Below are 20554 nucleotides of genomic sequence, written 5' to 3'. Positions count from 1 at the left end.
ACGGGGTTTGCCAAGAGCGATCGACACCAGCACCTTGGTCTGGAGCTCTCTGCAGCTCCCCAGCACCTCGCTGAAGGTGGCGAAGCCAAGGCAGGATGGCACCCGGCGCTGCTGGGTGCTCCTTGAGCAGAGAGCACGCACAGTAACTATCAATAGCCTGAGTAATTTCTCTTTTCTAGACTTTTATGATGAAGGAATGAACATGCATCAGTTATCCTCTGAGGTGTCTCCTCTTTTTGCAGGGAAGACGAATCCCCATTCCCCTCTTCCTACAGGATTCACTGGGATCTGGCTTGGGAAGGGACAAATCACCAGCTCCAGGAGCCGCTTGATTTGGAGACATTCCCCGTTACCTTTTTATTATCGGATTATGGATTATTATTTATTATTATAATGGATTACCACAGGACAAATGGCTGCAAAAATCTGACACAAGGCTAAAAGCTAAAGCTGGTGTTCAGCACCCCATTTTTTAAGCTAATTTTTAATTTTTTTAAGAGTAAAAGGCATGAGCTCATGATTTCAGACTCCTTACATTGGCGGTGCTGCGCTAGTTATCCTAATGAGCGCAAGCACACGCCTGTCTAATCAGCAACAGGAGCCCTGGGATCCATCTTCTCCCTAATAGGATGCGACTGGAAGGATGCTGTCGGTCGAGAAGATGTTTTCCCACTTGCAGAAGGACTCACGTCCCGGATTACTGATGCACAAAATCCCCATCACGTTTTCGCGTGTGCTTGCTGTGGGTTTGGGGAAATTTCCGCCACTTCTTTCGCCCGCTGGGATGGTTTTGCGGCTCGGAGAGGGATGGAAATGGAGCCAGGCTCTCCCCACCGACAGAGGCGAGGTGTGAAATTTCTCATGGGCAAACAAGTGAGAGCTGCGGGGTGCCCAGAAGAAGGGGGACAGAAAAGATGAAGGGGGGGGGGGGGGAGCGGAGGAGGAGAAAAAGCAGCAGCCAGAGAGAAACAAAAATCCCCAAAGCAGCAACCTGGTTTGAAGAGTGGGGCGTTTTCTATGAGGGGATTGTAAAATGCACTCTCTCTTTCCCCTTTGCAGGGGGGAATAAGGGCCCCCACTCTATCTGATAGTCATTAGCATCAATTAGCCCCGTTTGAAGTAGGCAACATCTTTGTCTCTTTGCAAAAAAAGAAATAAAAAAACCTTTCAGGGAGCCCATAATAACATCTGGAGCAAGGAGAGGCTGAACTCAAGTTCCCCACTTTCATCTCTTGTCGAGGTACTTGGAATGTTAATGCAGCCTCATTCTTTAATGGAGTTATCAGGAAATGCTTTTCACCTCCTTCCCTTTGCTCAGGGGGGATGTTTACAAAGGGCTGGGGGCTTTTTTTGTGGTTGTTTTGTTGTTGGGATTCCCCCCCCCCCCAAGAAAATCGCCCTCCCCTTTTATTTTCTACGCTCTTGAGAAACAAAACTGGAATAAAATAAAAAAAAAACAAAACACAACAAAACCCAAACACCGAAACCCCACTACCAAAAAAAAAAAAAAAAAAGAGGATCAGGGTCCATCCTTTCATCTCCCCTGTCCAGCTCCTGCAAAAGCTCCCTTTGCTGGGAGCAGATGGGGTGGTTCAACCCCGTGTGGGCAGGGGGAGGCGGGGGGGTTCCCCCGGCCCTGAGCCCCCGCTCTGCCTGGCTGCTGGGTGCTATATTTCCCAAGTCATTACCAGCGAGTGAAAATTTCCAGCTTTCGAACCAAAATGCATTAGCTGAGCACACAGTACTAATGGGAAACAGGACGCGTCATTAGGCAGCGAATTCGGCCAAGCGGGAGAAGGTGAAGGGAAAAGTCAGCCGATGCTTTTGCTGGTTGTCCGTCCCTCCGGCTTGCTGTCCGTCCATCTGTCCATCCTTCCTGCCAGCAGCATCTCACCGTCACCTCCCGCTCTGCCGACCGCTCGCCTGCCCCAACAACCGCCATGCTCCCTGATAAAACTGCTCCCTTGATAACTCCTTGTTGGGGCATCTCCAACATCTCTTTCCACGGGATTTACAGTGGCAGTCACAACTTAGGATGAAGAGGGAAAATAATCAAGAGATTTAAACAGGCTTTTAATAAAACAAATCAAAACCTTGTATAACGACACCCATATTTTAATCCACACAACCTCTGTGCAAGCAAAGCCAGAAGCTGTGAATCTCTGCGTTTTTTTTTCTCAGTAGCGGCTTTTTTTGGGGGAGAGGCTTCGGCACTTGCCCAGCTTTGAACGTGTGATTTCAATTAAGCACATAGTTACACGGCGGCAGGATTGGGGCTGGCTGTTTGGATAAGGAGCAATAAAGCCGCAGCTGTATTTATTCACTTATTTTGAAGCTGCTGTGGAAGACAGGATGCTAAATGGCACGAAAAAAGTGTTTTGAAGGCAAACTTGAGGGACTCTTTTGTCTCCTGCGGGCATCCTCTTCCCCAAGGTTCCCGTAGCCATCACCAGGGTGCTTCCTCACGAGCAGGATAATCCTGCCCATGCATTCCCATAATTTCCATTTGCTTTGAAATGCTCAAAAACATAGAGATGCTCATTTATAACCAGGTCTATTTCTATGGCTTGGGCAGCGAAAAGAGACTTTAAATGGCACGAATCCCTGAGTTAAGGCAGGATTTACGGGATACGGAGAGCTAGCTTGCGCACGCAGAGATGTTTAATGCTGGCTTGTTAAGCCATGGGGGATTTTTGCTCCGTGTTTATTAACCTGGAGACTCTGGTCTGGGGATTTCTCTGTGGTTGCGTACACCAGACTGAATTTTCAGTGTTAATTCGGTGCTTGTGGAGATTTGAGCAGGAACAGGGCTGCGAATCCCCAGCGTTGCGTTTGCTGAGTACGCTCACATCTGGGCAAGGTGTCTGCGCCATCCGCAGCTCTCCATCGCATCGGACCATGGGGCTGTGCTTGGCTCACGGGGATGGCACCCAAACCAGACAACCGGCTGAATTGCCAAAGCACAGTTGCCTTTTTGCCTGTGCGAGCTCCTGATGTGTTTTTTCCCATACCCCAGATATACATCCAGGCTCTGATGCAGCCGAGCAGGTACACCCGGACACGTTCCCCTTGGCAGGACGGGCTCGCGCAGCCGGTCCCGGGGTACGTCGGTGCCCGTGGGCAGTGGGTAGGGGTGGGCTGGCCTGAGGAGCGTGGCCAGGGGGATGGTGTGGGTGCGCCTGTGAGGCCTGGGGGGAAACTGTGGGTGTCAGGGGGGTTTGGGTGTCAGGGGGGGTCAGGGTGGGGAGCTGTAGGTGTCCATGTGGGTGTCCATGGGGGAAGGTGAGGGTGCCAGTGAGGCTGTGGTGGGGAAGTTGTAGTTGGCTGTGAGGAAGGGAGGAGGTGTCTAGTGGAAAGAGCAATTGTCCACGTGGGCGTCTGTCTGGAGTGGGTGTTGGTGTGCATGTCCACGGAGTAGGAGAAGGTCTCCACGGGGAAGGAGCGGGTGTCGATGTGGATGTCCGCGAGGAAGGAGTTTGGGTGTCAGTTTGGGTGTCTGTGAGGAAGGAGCGGGTGTCAGTGTGGGTGTCCACAGGAAAGGAGTGGGTGTCAGTGTGGGTGTCCACAGAGTAGGAGAAGGTGTCCATGGGGACGGAGTGGGTGCCAGTGTGGTTGTCCATGGGAAAGGAGCAGGTGTCGGTGTGGGTGTCCACAGAGTAGGAGAAGGTGTCCACGGGGAAGGAGCAGGTGTCGGTGTGGGTGTCCACGGGAAAGTAGTGGGTGTCGGTGTGGGTGTCCATGGAGTACGAGAAGGTGTCCATGGGGAAGGAGCCGGTGCCAGTGTGGGTGTCTGTGGGGAAGGAGTTTGGGTGTCGGTTCGGGTGTCTGTGAGGAAGGAGCGGGTGTCCGTGTGGGGGTCCATACGGGTGTCCAGGTCGGTGTCAGTGGAGGTGCCAGCAGAGAAGGAGGGGTGTCCGTGGGGGTGTTGGCGTGGAAGGGGGGTGTCCGCGGGGGTGTTGGCGTGGAAGGAGGGGTGTCCGCGGGGGTGTTGGCGTGGAAGGAGGGGTGTCCGCGGGAGTGTTGGTGTGGAAGGGGGGTGTCCGCGGGGGTGTTGGCGTGGAAGGGGGGTGTCCGCGGGGGTGTTGGCGTGGAAGGAGGGGTGTCCGCGGGGGTGCCGCTGCAGGCCAGCAGGGGCTGGGGGCAGCCCCCCGTCCCCGTCCCCGTCCCGTCCCGTTCCCCCCCCCCCGCCGCCGCTTTGCATAGGAGCGCGGCTCATCCCAGCCCACCGCGCTCTCCATATAAACCGGCGGGGCCGGGCGGGCCGGCACACCGGCCCGGCCATGCTGCGCAGCCCGCCGCGGTCCCGTCCCGGTCCGCCGCCGGCCCCCCCCAAGACCCCCTTCCACATCGAAGCTCTCCTCGCCCGGGAACCGCCGCGCCGCGGCCCCGCCGCCGCCTCCGCCCCGCCGCCCCCGCGTTGGCCCGCGGCGGGACCGGGACCGGGACCGGGACCGGGACCGGGGCTGGGGCCGCTACCGGGAGGCTGGGGCTGGGGCTGGGGCGGTGCAGGTGAGCGGGGGTGGGGGGGTGAGGGTGTGTGTGGGGTGTCCCAGTCCGACACGAGTGGGGAACGGGGGGTCTTGGGGACGGAGCGGGAGCGCGGGGGGGGGGGGGGGGGGGTGTGCGGGGACCCTGGCATCACCCGCACTGGAAAATAAGGGGGTTTGGGTCACCAAAACCTGCCCTCCCCCTCCTTTTGTTGTTTTGTTGTTTGTTTTTTTTTTCTTTCCTTCGACGGCTGCAGTTTCATTTCCCGCAGCCTCTCGACCAACCCCAAGGCGATGAGCTGGGTTGGGGCTGTGGGAAATGAAGGAGGGAGAGGGAAGAGTTTCCCAATATTTCTTTTTTCCCCCTCTGTAGTGATCGATAATTAATATTAGCCATCTACCCCCAACATTAAATGACCGGGTGAAGTGAGACCCAGATGACGCAATTTACATCCTTCAGACTTGACTTCAGGAGAAGGTTTCAGGTCAAGGACAGCCCCCCCACGTGCCCCCACCTGCATTTTAAGGGTAGCTTTGCAAACACCGGCATTTATTTCTCTTTTCATGTACTAGAAAGGCACCGCAATGGCTGTGTTTTCATCATGCCTCCCCAAACCTGCTGTAATTTCCCAAAGCCTCAGCCCTGCAAGTAATTTCTGCACCATGCCAGCACCCCTCTGCTGTTGTGTGGGGCCCCCTCTTCTCCCGAAGCTGCCCTCAGTCCGGCTGTAATTTTGCTCTCCTTGCAGTTTTTCACTCGCAGAAGTGAAACTGGAGTGTTTGGCAGCGTCCGGCCCCAGAAACTGTTTGTATTTTTAGTGCAAAAGCACCTAAGGAATAAGGATTTTGTCGTTGATCCGTGGGTAAAATTTACAGAGTGGTGACGGATGATATCGGCTAATCCATCAGGCTCTCTGTATTTTCACTGAGGGGCACTGCAACTTTTTATAAGCAAAACGACTCATTTGTTTTAATGAAGTACCTCTATTCAGACTATTTTTCTTGAAATTAAGTATCTTTTTAGCATTCAGAGCCTGGTCTCGTCGTTGCCCAGGCAAAATCAGCAGCCATGCATGTATTTTATTTGTATAAGGTACTCTTGATTTGATCCTGATAGCTACTATATTCAGGTACCAAAAGTATTTGCTTTGTACTCTTGATCCTTTTTTTTAACTGCTTAGCATAATTATTGAATCTATTCTTTCTTTTACGAGACAGCATCTGCATAGTTGCATTAATCTATGTATTATATCAAATATACAGGTATGAAAATATAGTTAAACAATTTGCAAAGCTATTTCCACAAAGTATTTCATGTTTGAAGTTACACTTGCTATTATCGCAGTATTAAAATAGAAAAAATGTGACGGGTGAAATTATTTTAATGATGAAAATAGTTTTAAGTGCAATTATGGCTGTTAAGCTGTCAGGTCTCCATCCCACAAATCCTTAAACACCCGTAGAATTTACACCCAGTTAATGAAACAAAGTAGGTCAGGGTGCCCATTTGTGCCTGGAGAACATGACATCAGTCATTAAAGGAGAGATAAGTAGCGGGTGTGAATTGGCATAATTATGTACCATATTTCCATAAAAGTTAAAGAAACTTGCCAAGCTATAGATATATCACACCAGTCCAATGTCCCTCATGGCTGCGGTTGCTGTACCCCATGCCTGTGCAATGACTCTGGCTAAGGGGGAGCTCCGCTCAAAGCAGAGCTGATCTCAAAGCCGGACGGCAATGGTGGGGGAGCCTTGATGGCCTGATCCTGCAGATGCATACTGCATACTTTGCTTTCCACCCAGAAAAGTCTTGTTGGCTGTACTAGTGGGTTCTCTTTCTTAAAGTTAAGTGGGTGCTTGGGTGCTGGCAGGACAGAAACTGTGGTACTATGAGACATATCTTAGTGCTGACCTTATCTGGTTCCTAATACCTTCACGACTGTACTTTGATACTTGGAGGTGTTCTCACGGCACCCAGCGGTCTGGCCTGTGCAGGCAGGTCCCACTGCTTGGAGTCTTTCTGGGGCTCAGAACAGGAGCTGAGTCCCCAGTCCAGCAGTTTTTGGCATTGAGCAAGATGGGCTCGACTCTCCCTCCAGCGCTCCACACTCAGATGTGCAAAGTCTACGCTAATGTTTCGGTGCATGTCATAACTCCAGAACCAGCATCAATGGATGCAGAGTTTTTTTGTTTTGATGGCTGCAGCCCCCCTTCCTCAGCCCTTGACTGAGCTCTCTCCACCCTGCAGTCCTCCCGGCAGTGAGATCTGGCTCCTGTGAAGGTCCTTCAGGAGGACAGAACTGGTTCTGATGAGATCTGTGGCTCCTGGGAGATGGTCAGGGGTAGCAGTCACACGCTGACTCCTTTTGAACATTAAGATGTGTGTGAATCAAAGTCTGTGCTGGCAGGAAGACAGATTTAGAAACCAGAGACAGCACTGCTCTTAGGCTGGTGCCGGCTGGTCCTGTGACAGTGCTGATGTTGTATTGTATGCTAACTAGGTAATTATGGTTATCATCAGGCCAGAACTAGATAGGAGACTGAGACCAGATCCACTTGTTAGTCCTGCTAATGCTTCTGCACACAGAGGAACTTTATGGATGAGTTGAACCTGACTAAGGTCCAGGATGAGGACCTGCACGCGGCTGGTGACTCTTGTCTTCAAGCCAGTCTGCCACCTTCAGTATCTTCTGGACGCTGGCTGACTACGGGTGCCAAGGGAAGGGTAAAAGCAGGGGCCAGCATGGGGTAAACTCCCCAACCTTCAGACATTTGTGATTGGGGACTTTTTGAGATGGAGGTGGGATTTTTGCATTCAGCAGCTCTTGATGGACTTTATTATTCTGTTACAAAGATCCTATATTGATAGAGGTCAAACCCTCTCATTAAGTGCTGACTTCTTTGGGTCTGGTTGCACGTTCAGGACTGTCCCAGGTTGTACCTATGAGTCAAATTACAGAATAGGTTGGAAGGGACCTCGAAAGATCATCTGGTGCAACCTTTTGTGGGAAAGGGAGCCTAGATGAGATGATCTAGGAAGGGACAGGATAGGGACATTCCTACTTATCTTTTCGGTGCTACTTTCTCCCAGCCCCCTTTTAGTGCATAGAGCAGCTGCACTGCTGCTTGCTACAGCTGAAGCAAGCCGGTTTTGGCACATTAACAGGGCTGGAGGAATGGCCTCAAACATGCAGAGCCCTTCAGTCGCTGCTGCTTGCTTGCAGGTCTGGCGTTGTCTCACTGTGTAGGCGCCAACTCGCTGTGCCCCGCTGGGCCTTGGAGGTCTGGGGGGCCCTGCAAGATGAAAAGGGTCCGCACGGTCTTCAAACCAGAGCAGCTGGAGCGGCTGGAGCAAGAGTTCCTCAAGCAGCAGTACATGGTGGGCACAGAGCGAGTAGACCTGGCTGCAACCCTGCATCTCACAGAGACTCAGGTAAGAAATGGAGCTGGGGATGGTGGCATAGATTCTGGGTCTGGGTTTGGTTTGTGGTGATTCCCCTGCCATGAAGCGCAGTGGGAGGAGGACATGACGCAAAGTGACCCATGGGACTCCCTGCTGCAAGATGACATTGAAGCCACGTGCCTGGAGGGATGCGAGATAGGTTTAGATGGTTTATGAATAAGACCATCCTTTTCTTAATCCATAAAGTGGAACAAAAAGCATTTAGGAGCACCAACCTGCTTGCTTTAGAGTTCAAGCTGGGTTGGACTAACTACGATCCTCTGCATTAAGTGTCCTTTTGTGATGCTGGATCATTAAGTTTCTGCCCATCCCACTGCAAGCTCCTTATTTATTGTGGAAAGGAGGAGCCAGGTGGTGGGATCCAAATTCAGCTGAGAAAAAGGGAGAGCAAAGCAAGGGCGGTTCTGGGGGGTACAGGGAGGTTGTTAACCATACAGGGAGCAGGGGCGGGGGTGGGTGGGTGTCTCATCATGCCCTCTGGCAGTCAGGGCCCCGGGGATGGGTTCAGTGGCTCCTGAGAGGTAGGGGAGGTGTTTCCTTCACTCCCCTGGCCAAAGCCTCCTCTGTGCAGCTGCATCCCCCTCTCCCCTGGTCCCTTCTCCCAGCACCACTCTTCCCTCCACGGCATCACCTCCTCCTGCTCACACACACTGTGCTCTGAGCAGAGAAGGGTCCTGTCTCCCTCTTCAAGGAACTCTGCTTTTTGGGAACATCTGCCTTGGAAGCATGTGGCAATGGCCACCATTGGAAAGGGGCTCCTGGAGACCTTGGATTAAGCTGTTGTGCCATTTTCTGGCTAGGTGAAAGTCTGGTTCCAGAACCGGAGGATCAAATGGAGGAAGCAGAGCATGGAGCAGAAGGCAGCAAAGCTGTCGCAGTTCGGGGTGATACAGCCTGCCACCGCGGACTCGACGGATATCAAGGACCACGAGGAGGACACCGTGGATGTTGAGCTTTGAACAGCTGATGAGATTCAGCTGCCACTGTTGTTTTTTGAGCTGTGTCTGCCTGATGGAGATATGGGGGATACAGGCATGTCTGTGCTTCTTTGGTCCAAGTGAGACATTACGCTCTTGATCTAAGAGTTGGAGCTACAGAACTAAACTGCAGCTGGCTGGGAGGAACCCCGGCAAATATTGGTTGGCTGCTGTTTGGTAGCCATGTGCCATAATTCCTGGGGCTTCATCACCAGGCTGGTTGTGCTTCATGGTGCCATAGCTGTGGCAAGGCATGTGATCTCCTGTTTGCTTTTGAAGTACCAGGACACACAATCAGTTTCCAGCAGAGAGGCTGGGGTGACAATCAGACGGTGTCTCTGACGGCTGTGAGCATAAGGGCATTTGAACACGGGGTCACTTGCGTTGCGTGTGGCTGTGTGCTCCTAGGAGACCTGTGCTGGGAGGACAATCAACCCTGATTGTTCTTCCTGGTTAACTTGACTCCCAGGTTTGATGCTTAGACCACAACAACAACAACAACAACAACAAAGTGGAAATTGGAAAGCCCTTTGCTCCCACCTGCAAACTGTATCATTACTCTTGCAATAAGATGAACAGGGTCTGATGCTGCCCCTGGAACAGAAGTGCCTCCTCTTGTCCTGTGCCTTGGTGTATTTGTGCCTTTGTTTTGGCTTCCCAAAGCCGGAGGGCAGAACCCGGTGGGGGTCTCTGTCTTCTGGCATTGCCTTATTTCGCCAAGGTGTGCGTATGCTGCTGCAGCAGGGAATGAGGCACTCGGGCTGGCTGAGGTGCGGGGATCGGAGCTGTTATAACAAGGCAGCTTTCCAACACCTCTGGTACTTCAGACGACCCCCTGCCCCTCGTCCAGATGTGCAGATTCTGGCCCAGACGGCAGTTGCTCTGTTCTCTCCTCATTATACATCCAGGTGCCATGGGAAACGGCACCTAGAGTGTTCAGCGAGCACATCTGTAACCACCTGATGCAGTTAGCAGTTGTGTTTCTGGTGGGTGGGAGGGCTTTGAGGGGTCAGGACAAAGCGCTCGACCCTCCCTGCCTGTGTGTTAGCAGCTAAGTGCTCTTAGCGCAGGCTGTCAGCGCTCGGTCTGTCACCTTGCCTTCCTACGTCTGCCCGGGGTACCAGGCACCACATCCCGTCAGCTCAGGATAATTTATTGCATCTCTTTCTATCACTTTACTCTTCTATTGTTATTTATAGAAATAACTTTTTTTTCTTAATAAGTGTCACTTATTTATTTGCTTTGCTTCTTAATAAAAATCTAGTGTATTTTAAAAAGAGATGGGTCTGGCTGGGGGGAGGCAGGGTTGGGCAGCTCCTTGGGTTCTGAGCCGGCAGCGATGCCTCAATGCTTTCTTGCCCCACAGCTGCTAGGGATGGGTTATTCATCCTTTTTGCTGTGTACAGTTTTATCTGCGTTTCTGAGGAAATGGAGTGAAAAAAAAGAGAAAACACAAGAAATGCACCTTTTCCTCCTCCTAATAAGACCCCTGTTGTCAAAAAGTAACATCTGCTTGCCAACAGAAGTCACAAAAGAGCGATTTCTTCTTGAAAGGGTGATTTATCACACGGTTTTCATTCCTGACATACCAATACAAATATGAAAGCAGGTTGTTTTCTCCCTATAGTTGTGTGTTTGCTGGTAAACCTCTGCACTCGTCTCAAGCTTGAACATTTGGAATGGAGCGAGAACAGCTTTTAAACAGATCAGCTGAAAACCTGTAAGTGTCAAAAGAACAGAGGGAAAACACATTTCCAACTACTCTCTTTTTAATTTTCAATTGAAATTGTTAACAAAATTCCCCCAAAGTATTTTCATCCTTCCCAAAAGTTTGAGTTTTAGGGTTTTTTCTTAATAAACTGTTTTGGACAAAAAAAAAAATACTAAAAAATTGTTTGGAAATTGACAGATGGCCCCATATCACGGGTGAAAGTAGATAACACGAGTTTATCTCTGGGCCAGTTCCTGCAGAGATAGAACTACATTTATAGTAAGAAACATAACGTCTGGCTAGCATGGGGTGCTCAGGTTCGGGATGCTGCTCCCAAAGAACAAGAACCTCCATCTGCAGGTGGATGCAGCTAAACCTGTGCAGTCCCTGCTCCCCCGGGCTGAGGCTTCAGCAAATTGAAGTCCAGGAGAAGATTCCCCTTGTGCTCAGCAAACACAGAAGCAATCCTAGCCCAGCTTTGCAAACATTTCACATTAATTTTGTGGGCACCAGGGCTCATTCAGTGACACGAAGGACACTTTGAAGTGTTGCTGGCCGGGCCACAACACAAACTGATGCTTGATGGATGAAACGCCCCGCCACTTAGCACCGAAACCTCGGAAAAACAGGAGACGTGATGCTGTTAGTAGAATAATGGCTAGTCTTCCTACTATTAGTATGAAGACGTAATTGAAATAGAGTCCGATGGTAGCATTGTTCCACCTGTGTCTAGGTCCTTGTAGACCCCTGGTATGGGCGTTACGTGGCAGAGCAGTGCCCTGCACAGCCCGCTGCTGGGTTCGCTGGGGCCAGACCCCAAAGTACAGACTGGGGAAGGTGTCCCAGGCAGTTTGTCCGTCCCTTGTCGCCGGCCGAGTGGCCGGGGAGGTGTCCCGCTTTTTGGCATGCTCCCGCATGGGCCTCTGGCCTGGGCATGGAGGTGGCAGGATCCAGCCGGCCACGCAGTGCAGCATTACCACTGGGTGTTGTGTCCCCGCCACGAGCCGACAGTGACATCTAGTGACTCCAAAACACCCCAAAACGCCCCGAATATGAAATCGTCCCATATTCCCAACCCCGCTGCAGCCAGCTGGTTGATGAAAAGTCCGAACAGGCACCGGCAGCGCCGGTGTGAATTACTAAATACAACTAAACACGCGTTTTCATGGATTTTGGGCTCTTGCAGGCAGCCTAGCAGGAGGTAGCGTGGGCACAGGGGCCACCTTAGCGTGTTTTGAAGTTTTTTTTGGGGGAAAGTTGGGCTGATTCTGGGTGCGCAGGGGCAGCTGCCGATGCCTCCTCGCCCTGTGAGGGGGTACCTTGCGTTCCCGCCTGACAGCGATATGAAGGCTATTCCCCCCCATCCCCCGGCTGTACGGTTGAAAAAAATAATAACAATTAATAGGGGAGAGGCAGCAAAACTCCTATGTGATTTTCGGGCGGCTGTAGAAGCGCCGTAGCCCCGTTTCGGGGCTTTTTGGCGGTGTTTCTGGAAAGTGGCGGTGGGCTGAGGGCAGGGCTAAGATGGCCGCCGGCCCCCTCCCGCCCCGGGGCTAAGGTGTGTGTGTGTGGGGTGATGGCGGGCGCGGACCCCCGAAGGGGAACCGGCAGCCATCTTCGTGAGTGGGGCGGAGGAGGAGAAGAAGGAGGAGGAGGAGGAGGGAGGAAGAGGAAGAGGCGCTGCCCGCCCCCGGCGGGTCAGAGCGGGGAAGTCGCCGCCCGAAGATGGCCGCCGCGGCGGGGGACGTGTGCGGCACCGTGACGGGGGTCCGAGCCGGGGCCGGGGCTGCGGCGGAGGCGCGGTTCATTAGCAGTGCCAAGGTGAGCCCGGCGGTCCCGGTCGGTCCGTCCCCTCCTCGCCGCGGGGTCCGTTCCTTCCCTCACGCTGCGGCAGAGCCAATTTTGGGGGGGTGGGGAAAGAGGGTAAAAAACCCGGCAGTCTCCCCTCAGGCTGGGCGGGCGGAGGGTACCCTTAGCCCCCGGGTAGGTTTCGGCTTCATCCCCTGACCCACACCTCTCCCTCGGCAGGGAAAAGGCTTGTTCGCCACCAAGAACATCCGCAAAGGGGAAACCGTCTTTGTGGAGAGGCCGGTGGTGTCTTCCCAGTTTCTCTGGAACGCTCTGTACAACTATCGAGGTGAGCGGCTGGCGATGGTGGCTCGTCCCTGTCAATCTGCCCCGGAGAGATGACCACGGGGTCCCAAAGGAGCTGCCTGCTTTTCAAGGAAAGGGTTTGGGTTTGCCTTGGCACCGCCAGGAAGGTGGCCCTGCTGCCTTTTCTGCCTCTGCGCTAAACAAACAGTTGACAAGTTGAAAACGTTGGGGTCGTTTGAGGGATGGTGACTTCCATCAGCCTTGGAGGAAAGCACCACATGCCGCCATCGGGCACCATCTGTGTGGGAACCCTGATTATTTTTTTAGTGGTGTGGGTGCTAATCGCAATCACACTACCGCAGAGCACAGCCCACAAAGGTGCTAGCGTTCTCTGGAGGTGCCAGAACAAAAAATGAGGGTCATAAGAGCAAGATTTTAAACTTTTTTTGTCCTGCCTAGACCCTGCTGTCTGCTGAGCTCCGTTGCAGGTCAGCGACATGGGGATGCTTGCCATTGTACGGCCCTTAAACGCTTCCTGGTGTTAACAGGGCAGCAGATGAGGGCTGGGGGGGTTAAATTGCAACAGAAATGGTCTTTCGTATGGAGGGATTGGTAAGAGACTGGTGCCTCCAGCTCAGAGATGGTGTTGGTACCAGTCATGCTGTCTTGCCCAGGGCCCTGGCCTCTTTTCTCACTGTGGTACCCGTCCATCTTGTCCCCCCGCAGCCTGTGATCACTGCCTGCGGGCTTTGGAAACGGCAGAGGAAAATGCCCAGCGGCTGCTGGGGAAGAGCTCCCTGGTGCTGCCTCACCCGGAGCAGTGCAGCATCCGGAAAGACCTGCACCAGCAGTGTCCCCGGTGCCAGGTATGGGGCTGCTGGGAGGGACTGTGGTCTCGTTGGGGTCGCTGACTCCTTTACAGCATCTATCCAGCCAAGCGCTTGCGCTGCTCTGAGATGGGTGTCTGCCTTTCCCTTCTGCATCGTGATGGCTAAAGATCTGGGGCTCAGATGGGCCTAGGACCCCCTTTTCCTGCTGCCGTAGCCAATGCCAGGCGCTATGCCCCTCGCTCTAGGTAACGTACTGCAGCGCTGAATGCAGGCAGGCCGCTTTGGAGCAGTACCACCAGGTCCTCTGCCTTGGCCCATCCCGTGACGACCCCACGCACCCCCTCAACAAGCTGCAGGAGGCATGGAGGTAGGAGACCGACCTGCCTGTTGCTCCATGGGCAGAGGAGGTGGCTCTCCTGGGCTGGGTGACGCTGCCTGGGACCAGGGCTGAGGACCATCCTTGCTTTGCATCCCTGCATGGGGTGGCTGGAGGGTGGTGGTGGCCGTGGGACACTGCCCAGCTGTACCTGCTGGTTGGGCAGCAGTGGATTTGTGTTGGCAGCGCAAGGGTTTGGACACATGGCTGAGCGGTTCTTGCTTTTATCCCAGTAAAGAGCTACAAAGCACTGAGCTGCGCATCCCTCACTCGTGCAATTCTGTAGAGCTCCTGCAGATCTCCAGCCTCTGGGAGATCCTCCTCATAGCACCCCTGTGGGTACATAAATTGCTGTCCTGCTTGTAGATGACAAAGTGGGCACATAGGGGAGAGGGCGCATCTCTGACCCAAAGCTTGTCACAAACCCCAGGTCTTGCTGCAATCCTGGGCTTTGTATGGGACCCAGGTTCTAGTTTAACAGGATGGCTGGGGATTATTTGTATGGTTAGAGCAGGCAGATGGGTGCAGGCTTCTCCTTGCCCCGAGCGGTGCTGTATCCCTGTGCAGGGATGCTGCACTGGCCACTTCGGTGTGACGGACGAGTGCAGGCCTGACCACATGGATGGCAGCTGCCTCTGCCTCCCTCCAGCTTTTTATTTCCATACCAGCACTGATCTGCTCATCTCTTTTCTTCATTCTTATCCCCCAGAAACATGCATTATCCACCGGAGACTTCCAGCATCATGTTGATGGCCCGGATGGTCGCCACCGTCAAACAGGTACATCTGCAATTTGGAGCCACAGCTCCCACTGTGTGGTTTCCTCTTCCTGTTGTGGCTGTTATTCCCAAGGACTGATATCTTCTTTGGTGACTGGCGGGGCCTGCTTGAATAGATTTCACCATCTAGTGGTCCCTGGTCATGGAGACAGCAGGCAGCAAAGGAGGTTCCTACGTCCTGAGCCAAGCAGGTCTTTTTTTCTGTACCAAAATAGTCAGAACTGAACCTTTCCTTTGGCTCTGTTTCTTTGGTCTGGCTTTCTCAGTGTTTGTTCTGACAATAAACTACCACCATGCAACTGCTTCTGGTGGTTCTTGATAGCAGGCTGGATACCTCTGAGCTCAGCAGGGCTTGTCCTCGCATCCCTCTCTCCTTGCTGGGGAGGAAAGCTGTGTTGGTGCAATGCCTTTGCTTGATTCCTTTGTCAGGCTAAAGACAAGCAGTGGTGGATCAAGGCCTTCTCCCAGTTCTGCAGTAAGACAGCAAACGAAGAAGAGGAGATTGTGCACAAGCTGCTGGGAGACAAATTTAAGGTAAGAGTCTGCCAGTGCTTGGATGTGTTCAATCCCTGAGCCTGCCCTCTCCCTGCCTGTGTCTGCGAGCCCACGGGTGCAGAGGCCCTGTTACAGCTGAGATGGAAATCCTAGGCTCAAAGTGGGGGTGCAAAGCCCCCCAGTTAGGGGCTGGTTGATCTGACAGAGAGGAAACGGGTTGCTTAGAGGGCTTTGGGCTTGCAGTGCTTCAGTGGGACATGCCTGCTGATTCCTGTGGTGGAGATGCTTCTGCTGTGGGATGGGACAGGGTGATATTTAGCTGCTGAGTAGGTGGCTTTTGCTGCTAAAATGAGCGGCTTTCGCTGCTCTGAGGGCAGCAGCCTCCAGCCTTGCAGGGAGGGATGAGGAGCCTGACTCCTGAGCCTTCTGGCCTGTGCTGGGATCGGCCATCAGCCTGGGTATGACGCCCAGCGGCATCTCCCCATCCTGACAGTGTTGCCGTGTCCTGCCAGGGCCAGCTGGAGCTGCTGCGGTTGCTCTTCACCGAAGCCCTTTACGACGAACATCTCAGCAGGGTGAGTTGAGCTGCCTCCAAAATAGCCCAGGAGTGTGGTGAGACCCTCTGTTTGGCCACAGCTTCCCCTGGGACTCTGCCCATTCCTTGCTTCCCCCAAAGCTCCCTGTGGGATTTGAGGCACTTGTAGAGTGGGGTGCTGGCGCAGGCTGGCCTGGGCTTAGCTGCTTTCTCATCTCCCTTCTGCAGTGGTTCACTCCAGAAGGCTTTCGATCCCTCTTTGCCCTCGTTGGGACCAATGGCCAAGGCATAGGAACAAGGTAATGGGGCTTTCTGGGTGCTCCTTGCAGAGCAGCAGAGATGTGGCGTGGAGGGGGATGTACAGTCTGTAAATCCATGCTGGCCTGAGTAATGGCTGGGTTCAGATGTAAGAGGTGGGGATGGAGAGGCAAACTTAAAAGCAGTCCTTCATCTTGGCTGTGTCCAACCCTTTTGCATCCCTCTGCCAGACCTTGGCCGCTCAGAGCCACCAAGTTCAACCCTTAGATCCCCCATGCAAGGTCCCACCATGTGCTGACAGCACTGCGGGACTGTAATGGTGTCCCTCTTCTTCCCGACAGCTCTCTGAGCCAGTGGGTGCACGCTTGTGATGCGCTGGATCTCCCCATGCTGCAGCGAGAGGAGCTGGATGCCTTCATCGACCAGCTCTACAAGGACATCGAGAAGGGTGAGGCTCTGAAGTGACCATGGGCAGCGTCAAGCAGTGCTGATTACAGGACCTGGCAGAGTTTCTGCTGCTGGAGGCTTCCCGGGATTCAGGGACTGGGAGGGGTTCCTGCTGGGGACTGGGAGGGGCTCCTGCTGGGGACTGGGAGATCCCACTTCCCCTGGTCCACGTGAGCTGTGCCTGCTGCCTTTGGTTTGATGTGTGGATAGGGCAAATCCAAGTTTGTGGACAGCACAACCTGCGGCAGGTCGGGGTGGTTGGAGGGCTGATCTGGAGGGATCCTGTGCAGCAAAGTCCCATCGACACTAAACGTTTAAAGACCTGTTTATCACTTTTTTGACTGATGCAGCTGTGTGAGTACAGGGTCAGGCCAGGGATCCTGGGGGTGCAAATCTTCATGTCCTCCGTCCCTTCCCAGTGGGGAGGGAAGGGTGCTTTGGAAATCACCCTCCAACACCTGGCCCCCAAAGCAGCGCTGGCTGGGTGCATTCAGCATTGATGGACATCCCTTCATGCTCATGCTGACCTGCACTTGTGGAAGAGCCAGAACAGCCCACGCAAAGCTCTAACCCCCCTGTCTGTACTGCAGAGTCAGGAGAGTTCCTCAACTGCGAGGGATCGGGTCTCTACGTGCTCCAGAGCTGCTGTAAGTAACACAGGGACTGGGAGGAAAACTAGTAATGAGGAGGGGGATGTCCTGGGGTAGACTGACTCACCTCTTCCTAAAAGCCTCTGGAGAAAGGGGTTTACGCTTCCCATCTAGGGGTGGGGTGGGATGGAAAGGAATGGATGCTGCCCTCGAGCCTGGCTGCTCTCTTGGGGTCTTCTGGCATCTCACCTGGCTATGAAGTGGTGAGTCCTGGCTTGAATGGACTCAGATGCGATAGAGGCTTCGGGAGCCACATGCGCAGTTAGCAAAGAGACCGTCTCCAACCCTGTCTGAGCAAAACAGCTGAAAAAAACATTAAGGGAGGGAGCCTTTCTTGTCTGGGTCAGGGGGATGTAGGTGAGGATGTCCTTGCACCTGGAACTGTCTTCTTTCACTTCTAAACGTTAACGGCAGAGCGGGACGAGCAGGTCCTGGGGAGTGGCTGCTGGGAGAGCCAGGAAGTAGGGGAGAATTACAGCCCTGTGCATCCTTCTCTCACCACCTGGAGGCAGAGATGGTGCGGTGCATCCCTGGGGTTGATCCAAGACAGCTTGCTCTCTCTTGAGTGGTTTTTGTGGGTCTACCAGAGCCCTGGCCCTGCACCCTGCTCTGCTGGACCCCCTAGTGTCCGCAGCGTGAGTGGAGAGTGTCATGCTGGTATCCCTGAGGTAGATGGGGTGGCTGCAGCATCGTGCTGCCTTATTCTTAGCCAGGCCATGGCCTTCCTATTTAGAGGCACTGGCTCCTGCATGGCTGGGCCACACAGAAAGGTGAGCAGAAGCCCTGTGGGCTGTATGGGGTCTCCGACCCTGCCTCTCCTTTCCCCTTCCTCTGGAGATGCCTTCAGCTGTGTCCCGTCTTCCTTGTAGGTAACCACAGCTGCATCCCCAATGCTGAGACGTCCTTCCCGGAAAACAACTTCCTGCTGCATCTGACGGCTCTGGAGGACATTGAAGCAGGAGAGGTGAGACAGTGGGACCCTGATGAACCTGGGGTGGCATTGCACTTTGGCAGAGAGTCCCTGGGTCCCCTACGTCCCCCATGGACCCCAGCCCCTTACCTCCCGTCTCTTGCGTTGTCCTGGCAGAGGAATTCACGCCTCATCCCACGTAGGGGCGGCCAGACCCCATGTTTCTGCCCGACTCTGAGAGGAACTGGTACAAATCATGCTGCTTTGGGTTCACGGGAAGCGATTCTCAGCCCAACCTCTTTCTCTTGCTCACAGGAAATCTGCATCAGTTATTTAGACTGCTGTCAGAGGGAGCGGAGCAGACACAGCCGCAACAAGATACTCAGGTAGGGGCTGCTTGGAGGGACCTGGGGGGACACGGCAGCCCTTTGCACCCCCGGCCAGTCAGTCTGGGCCCTGTGTGTGCCCTGGTGTGTGGCTGTGCATGGGCTGGCTTGCAAGCCGGCATGCTCGTGGCAGGGTGCGCACACAGCGTGTGCTGCTTTTCAGCTTTCTGGCAGGGTGCGCACATAGTGTGTAGTGCTTTCGGTGCTTTGAGCTCCTTGCCTGTGTTGTAGCCTCAGGGACCGAGGATTTGGGCTCCTCCTCTCTCTGCAGGCTTGCATCACTCTGCAGTTCATTCCTGCAAACCCTTGCTCTCCCCACCCACCGTCCTATTCCTTCTTTGCCCTTCAAAGGTAGGGGTTCCTGCTGATGGTCACCGTCCCCATGTCCCGTCACCCCTGCAGGGCTGAGAAATCCCCCTCTCCACCCAGACTACCTCCTACCCACCTGAGCCCAGCATGATTGAACCTGCACACACCTCTGGGTTTAACATATTTAGCCCCTTCCTGGCTGCTCTGTCCCCGACCCCCTGCCCAGCAGCAATGTTGGGGTTGCGCCTGTCTCAAGACCATCACTCTTTCTCCTTCCTCCTTCCCTTCTTCCAGGGAGAACTACTTGTTTACCTGCTCGTGTCCCAAGTGCCTAGCGCAAGCCGACGATGCCGACGTGACGTCAGATGAAGAGGAGGAGGGTGAAGGGGAGACGGATGATGCCGAGCTGGAGGATGAGATGACTGACGTTTGATCCTGGCCCCGGGCGAGAGGAGAGGGAAGGGACAGGGGGGTCCTCCGAGGGGCAGCAGCTTTAATACTAGAAACAGGGTTGTGTTGTGGGGTCGGGTGGGAGGCCACGTGCCGGTGGTGGGTGCGGAGGTCTGGCGGAGTGGGGCAGCAGGGGAGCCGGAGGCAGGCCCTGCTCCCGCCTGTCCTTGTTGTGCACTGTGCGTGTGTGTGCGTGTGTCAGGCCGTCCCCGTCCTCCCTGTGAGGACAGGCTGTGAGCCGGTGGTCCCCTCCTGCGTCCCGGTCCCCGGAGGGGCTGGCTGGTGCTTGCAGGGGAGGCTGGAGGAGAGCGGGGTCCAGCCAGCCCCTCAGACATCACGATGGTCACCTTGTGGCCACCTGCAAGGCTGCTCCGCCGTGTCTGTGCCGGCCATAGATGCGGAGGAGCATGTCCTTTCTTACCCTGCAGGGACGAGGGGAACGTACGTGTGTGCGTGTGTGTAAGTGTGTTTGTGCACGAGGGGTACTATTTAATGTCTATATTAGCACTATCTACACACTAAGGAGCCAGGGTCCTTATATATGCTCCATTCACTGCCTTGGCTCGGCGAGCAGCAAGGGGCAAAACGATTTTGCAGGTGGGACAGAGACACTTCAGAGGGTGGCTCAGATGCCCGAGTCCAGCAGGGAGAGTGGGGCCGACCCTGGCACGCACCTCCCTTCCACCTCAGCCCCATCCTTTACATGATGCAAAGCCCTGTGCAGCGATTGCTGGGCTTTTTGGGGAGGGGCAACAGCCAAGCTGCTGCTAGCCCAGAGCTGACATGGGCTATGGTGTTGCGTAAACGTAGTCACCATCCAAAACCCAAAAGACATTTTGGGTTTTGCAGAAAATGAGCCGTTCCGCCACGCTGTCTGGCTGTGGGCTGCTTCGGGAGGAGGACGCGCCCAAGCGGGAGCCGCTGTGCCCGGGGATGTGCTTCCTCGCTCTGAGTGGCCCTGCGTGGAGATGTCACCGGCAGCCAAGCATCGTTGTCCATCCCATGCTGCCAACCACCGATGAGGCCACACCGCTGTCTGCGGTGTCCCTGTCTGGAACATGCGGCCAGAGGGAGAAGATGGCTCCAAGCGATGGACAGGCAGCAGGTTGGGGATTTGCCCGGGGTATTTTCCACCCCTCTTGGATTTTGAGGAGCTGTTTTCCTGCCGCTGCTTCGTTCAATCCCGTGGCAGCTGGATTGCGGGACCGAGGGCGACGCTGTAGATGGGCACCTCTGACACTACCATCACCGCCAGCCCTGCACCCCACTGCTTGTCCCCAGCTGTCCCGGGGCTGCGTCCCCTTCAGTGTTCATAATAAACCCGAGACCGGTGAGAAGCGGGGCCGTGTCGTTTGTACTGGTAAACTGGAGGGTGGAGAGTCCAGAGATGAGGGC

General features: G+C 54.4%; 2 protein-coding genes across 2 annotated transcripts; both read left to right on the top strand.

Moving 5' to 3' along the window:
• The first annotated feature begins 4280 nt into the window (after positions 1–4280).
• On the top strand, positions 4281–8912 carry LOC126037034 (homeobox protein not2-like). The gene is made up of 3 exons (XM_049797267.1): positions 4281–4416; positions 7715–7923; positions 8754–8912. The coding sequence occupies exons 1-3, from the start codon at positions 4281–4283 to the stop codon at positions 8910–8912; spliced, it is 504 nt and encodes a 167-aa protein (XP_049653224.1).
• Positions 8913–12324: 3412 nt separating this feature from the next.
• Positions 12325–20496, top strand: SMYD5 (SMYD family member 5). Its single transcript, XM_049792820.1, has 13 exons — positions 12325–12462; positions 12670–12778; positions 13462–13601; positions 13811–13932; positions 14651–14720; positions 15149–15253; positions 15727–15789; positions 15978–16048; positions 16349–16455; positions 17045–17101; positions 17974–18068; positions 18330–18400; positions 19004–20496. The coding sequence occupies exons 1-13, from the start codon at positions 12367–12369 to the stop codon at positions 19140–19142; spliced, it is 1245 nt and encodes a 414-aa protein (XP_049648777.1). The 5' UTR covers positions 12325–12366; the 3' UTR covers positions 19143–20496.
• The last annotated feature ends 58 nt before the right edge of the window (positions 20497–20554 follow it).

The sequence above is a fragment of the Accipiter gentilis genome, chromosome 3 (assembly GCF_929443795.1).
Source record: "Accipiter gentilis chromosome 3, bAccGen1.1, whole genome shotgun sequence".
NCBI classification, from domain to species: domain Eukaryota; kingdom Metazoa; phylum Chordata; class Aves; order Accipitriformes; family Accipitridae; genus Astur; species Astur gentilis.
Note: the sequence above shows the minus strand (reverse complement) of the source record. Positions and strands in the feature narration are given on the sequence as shown.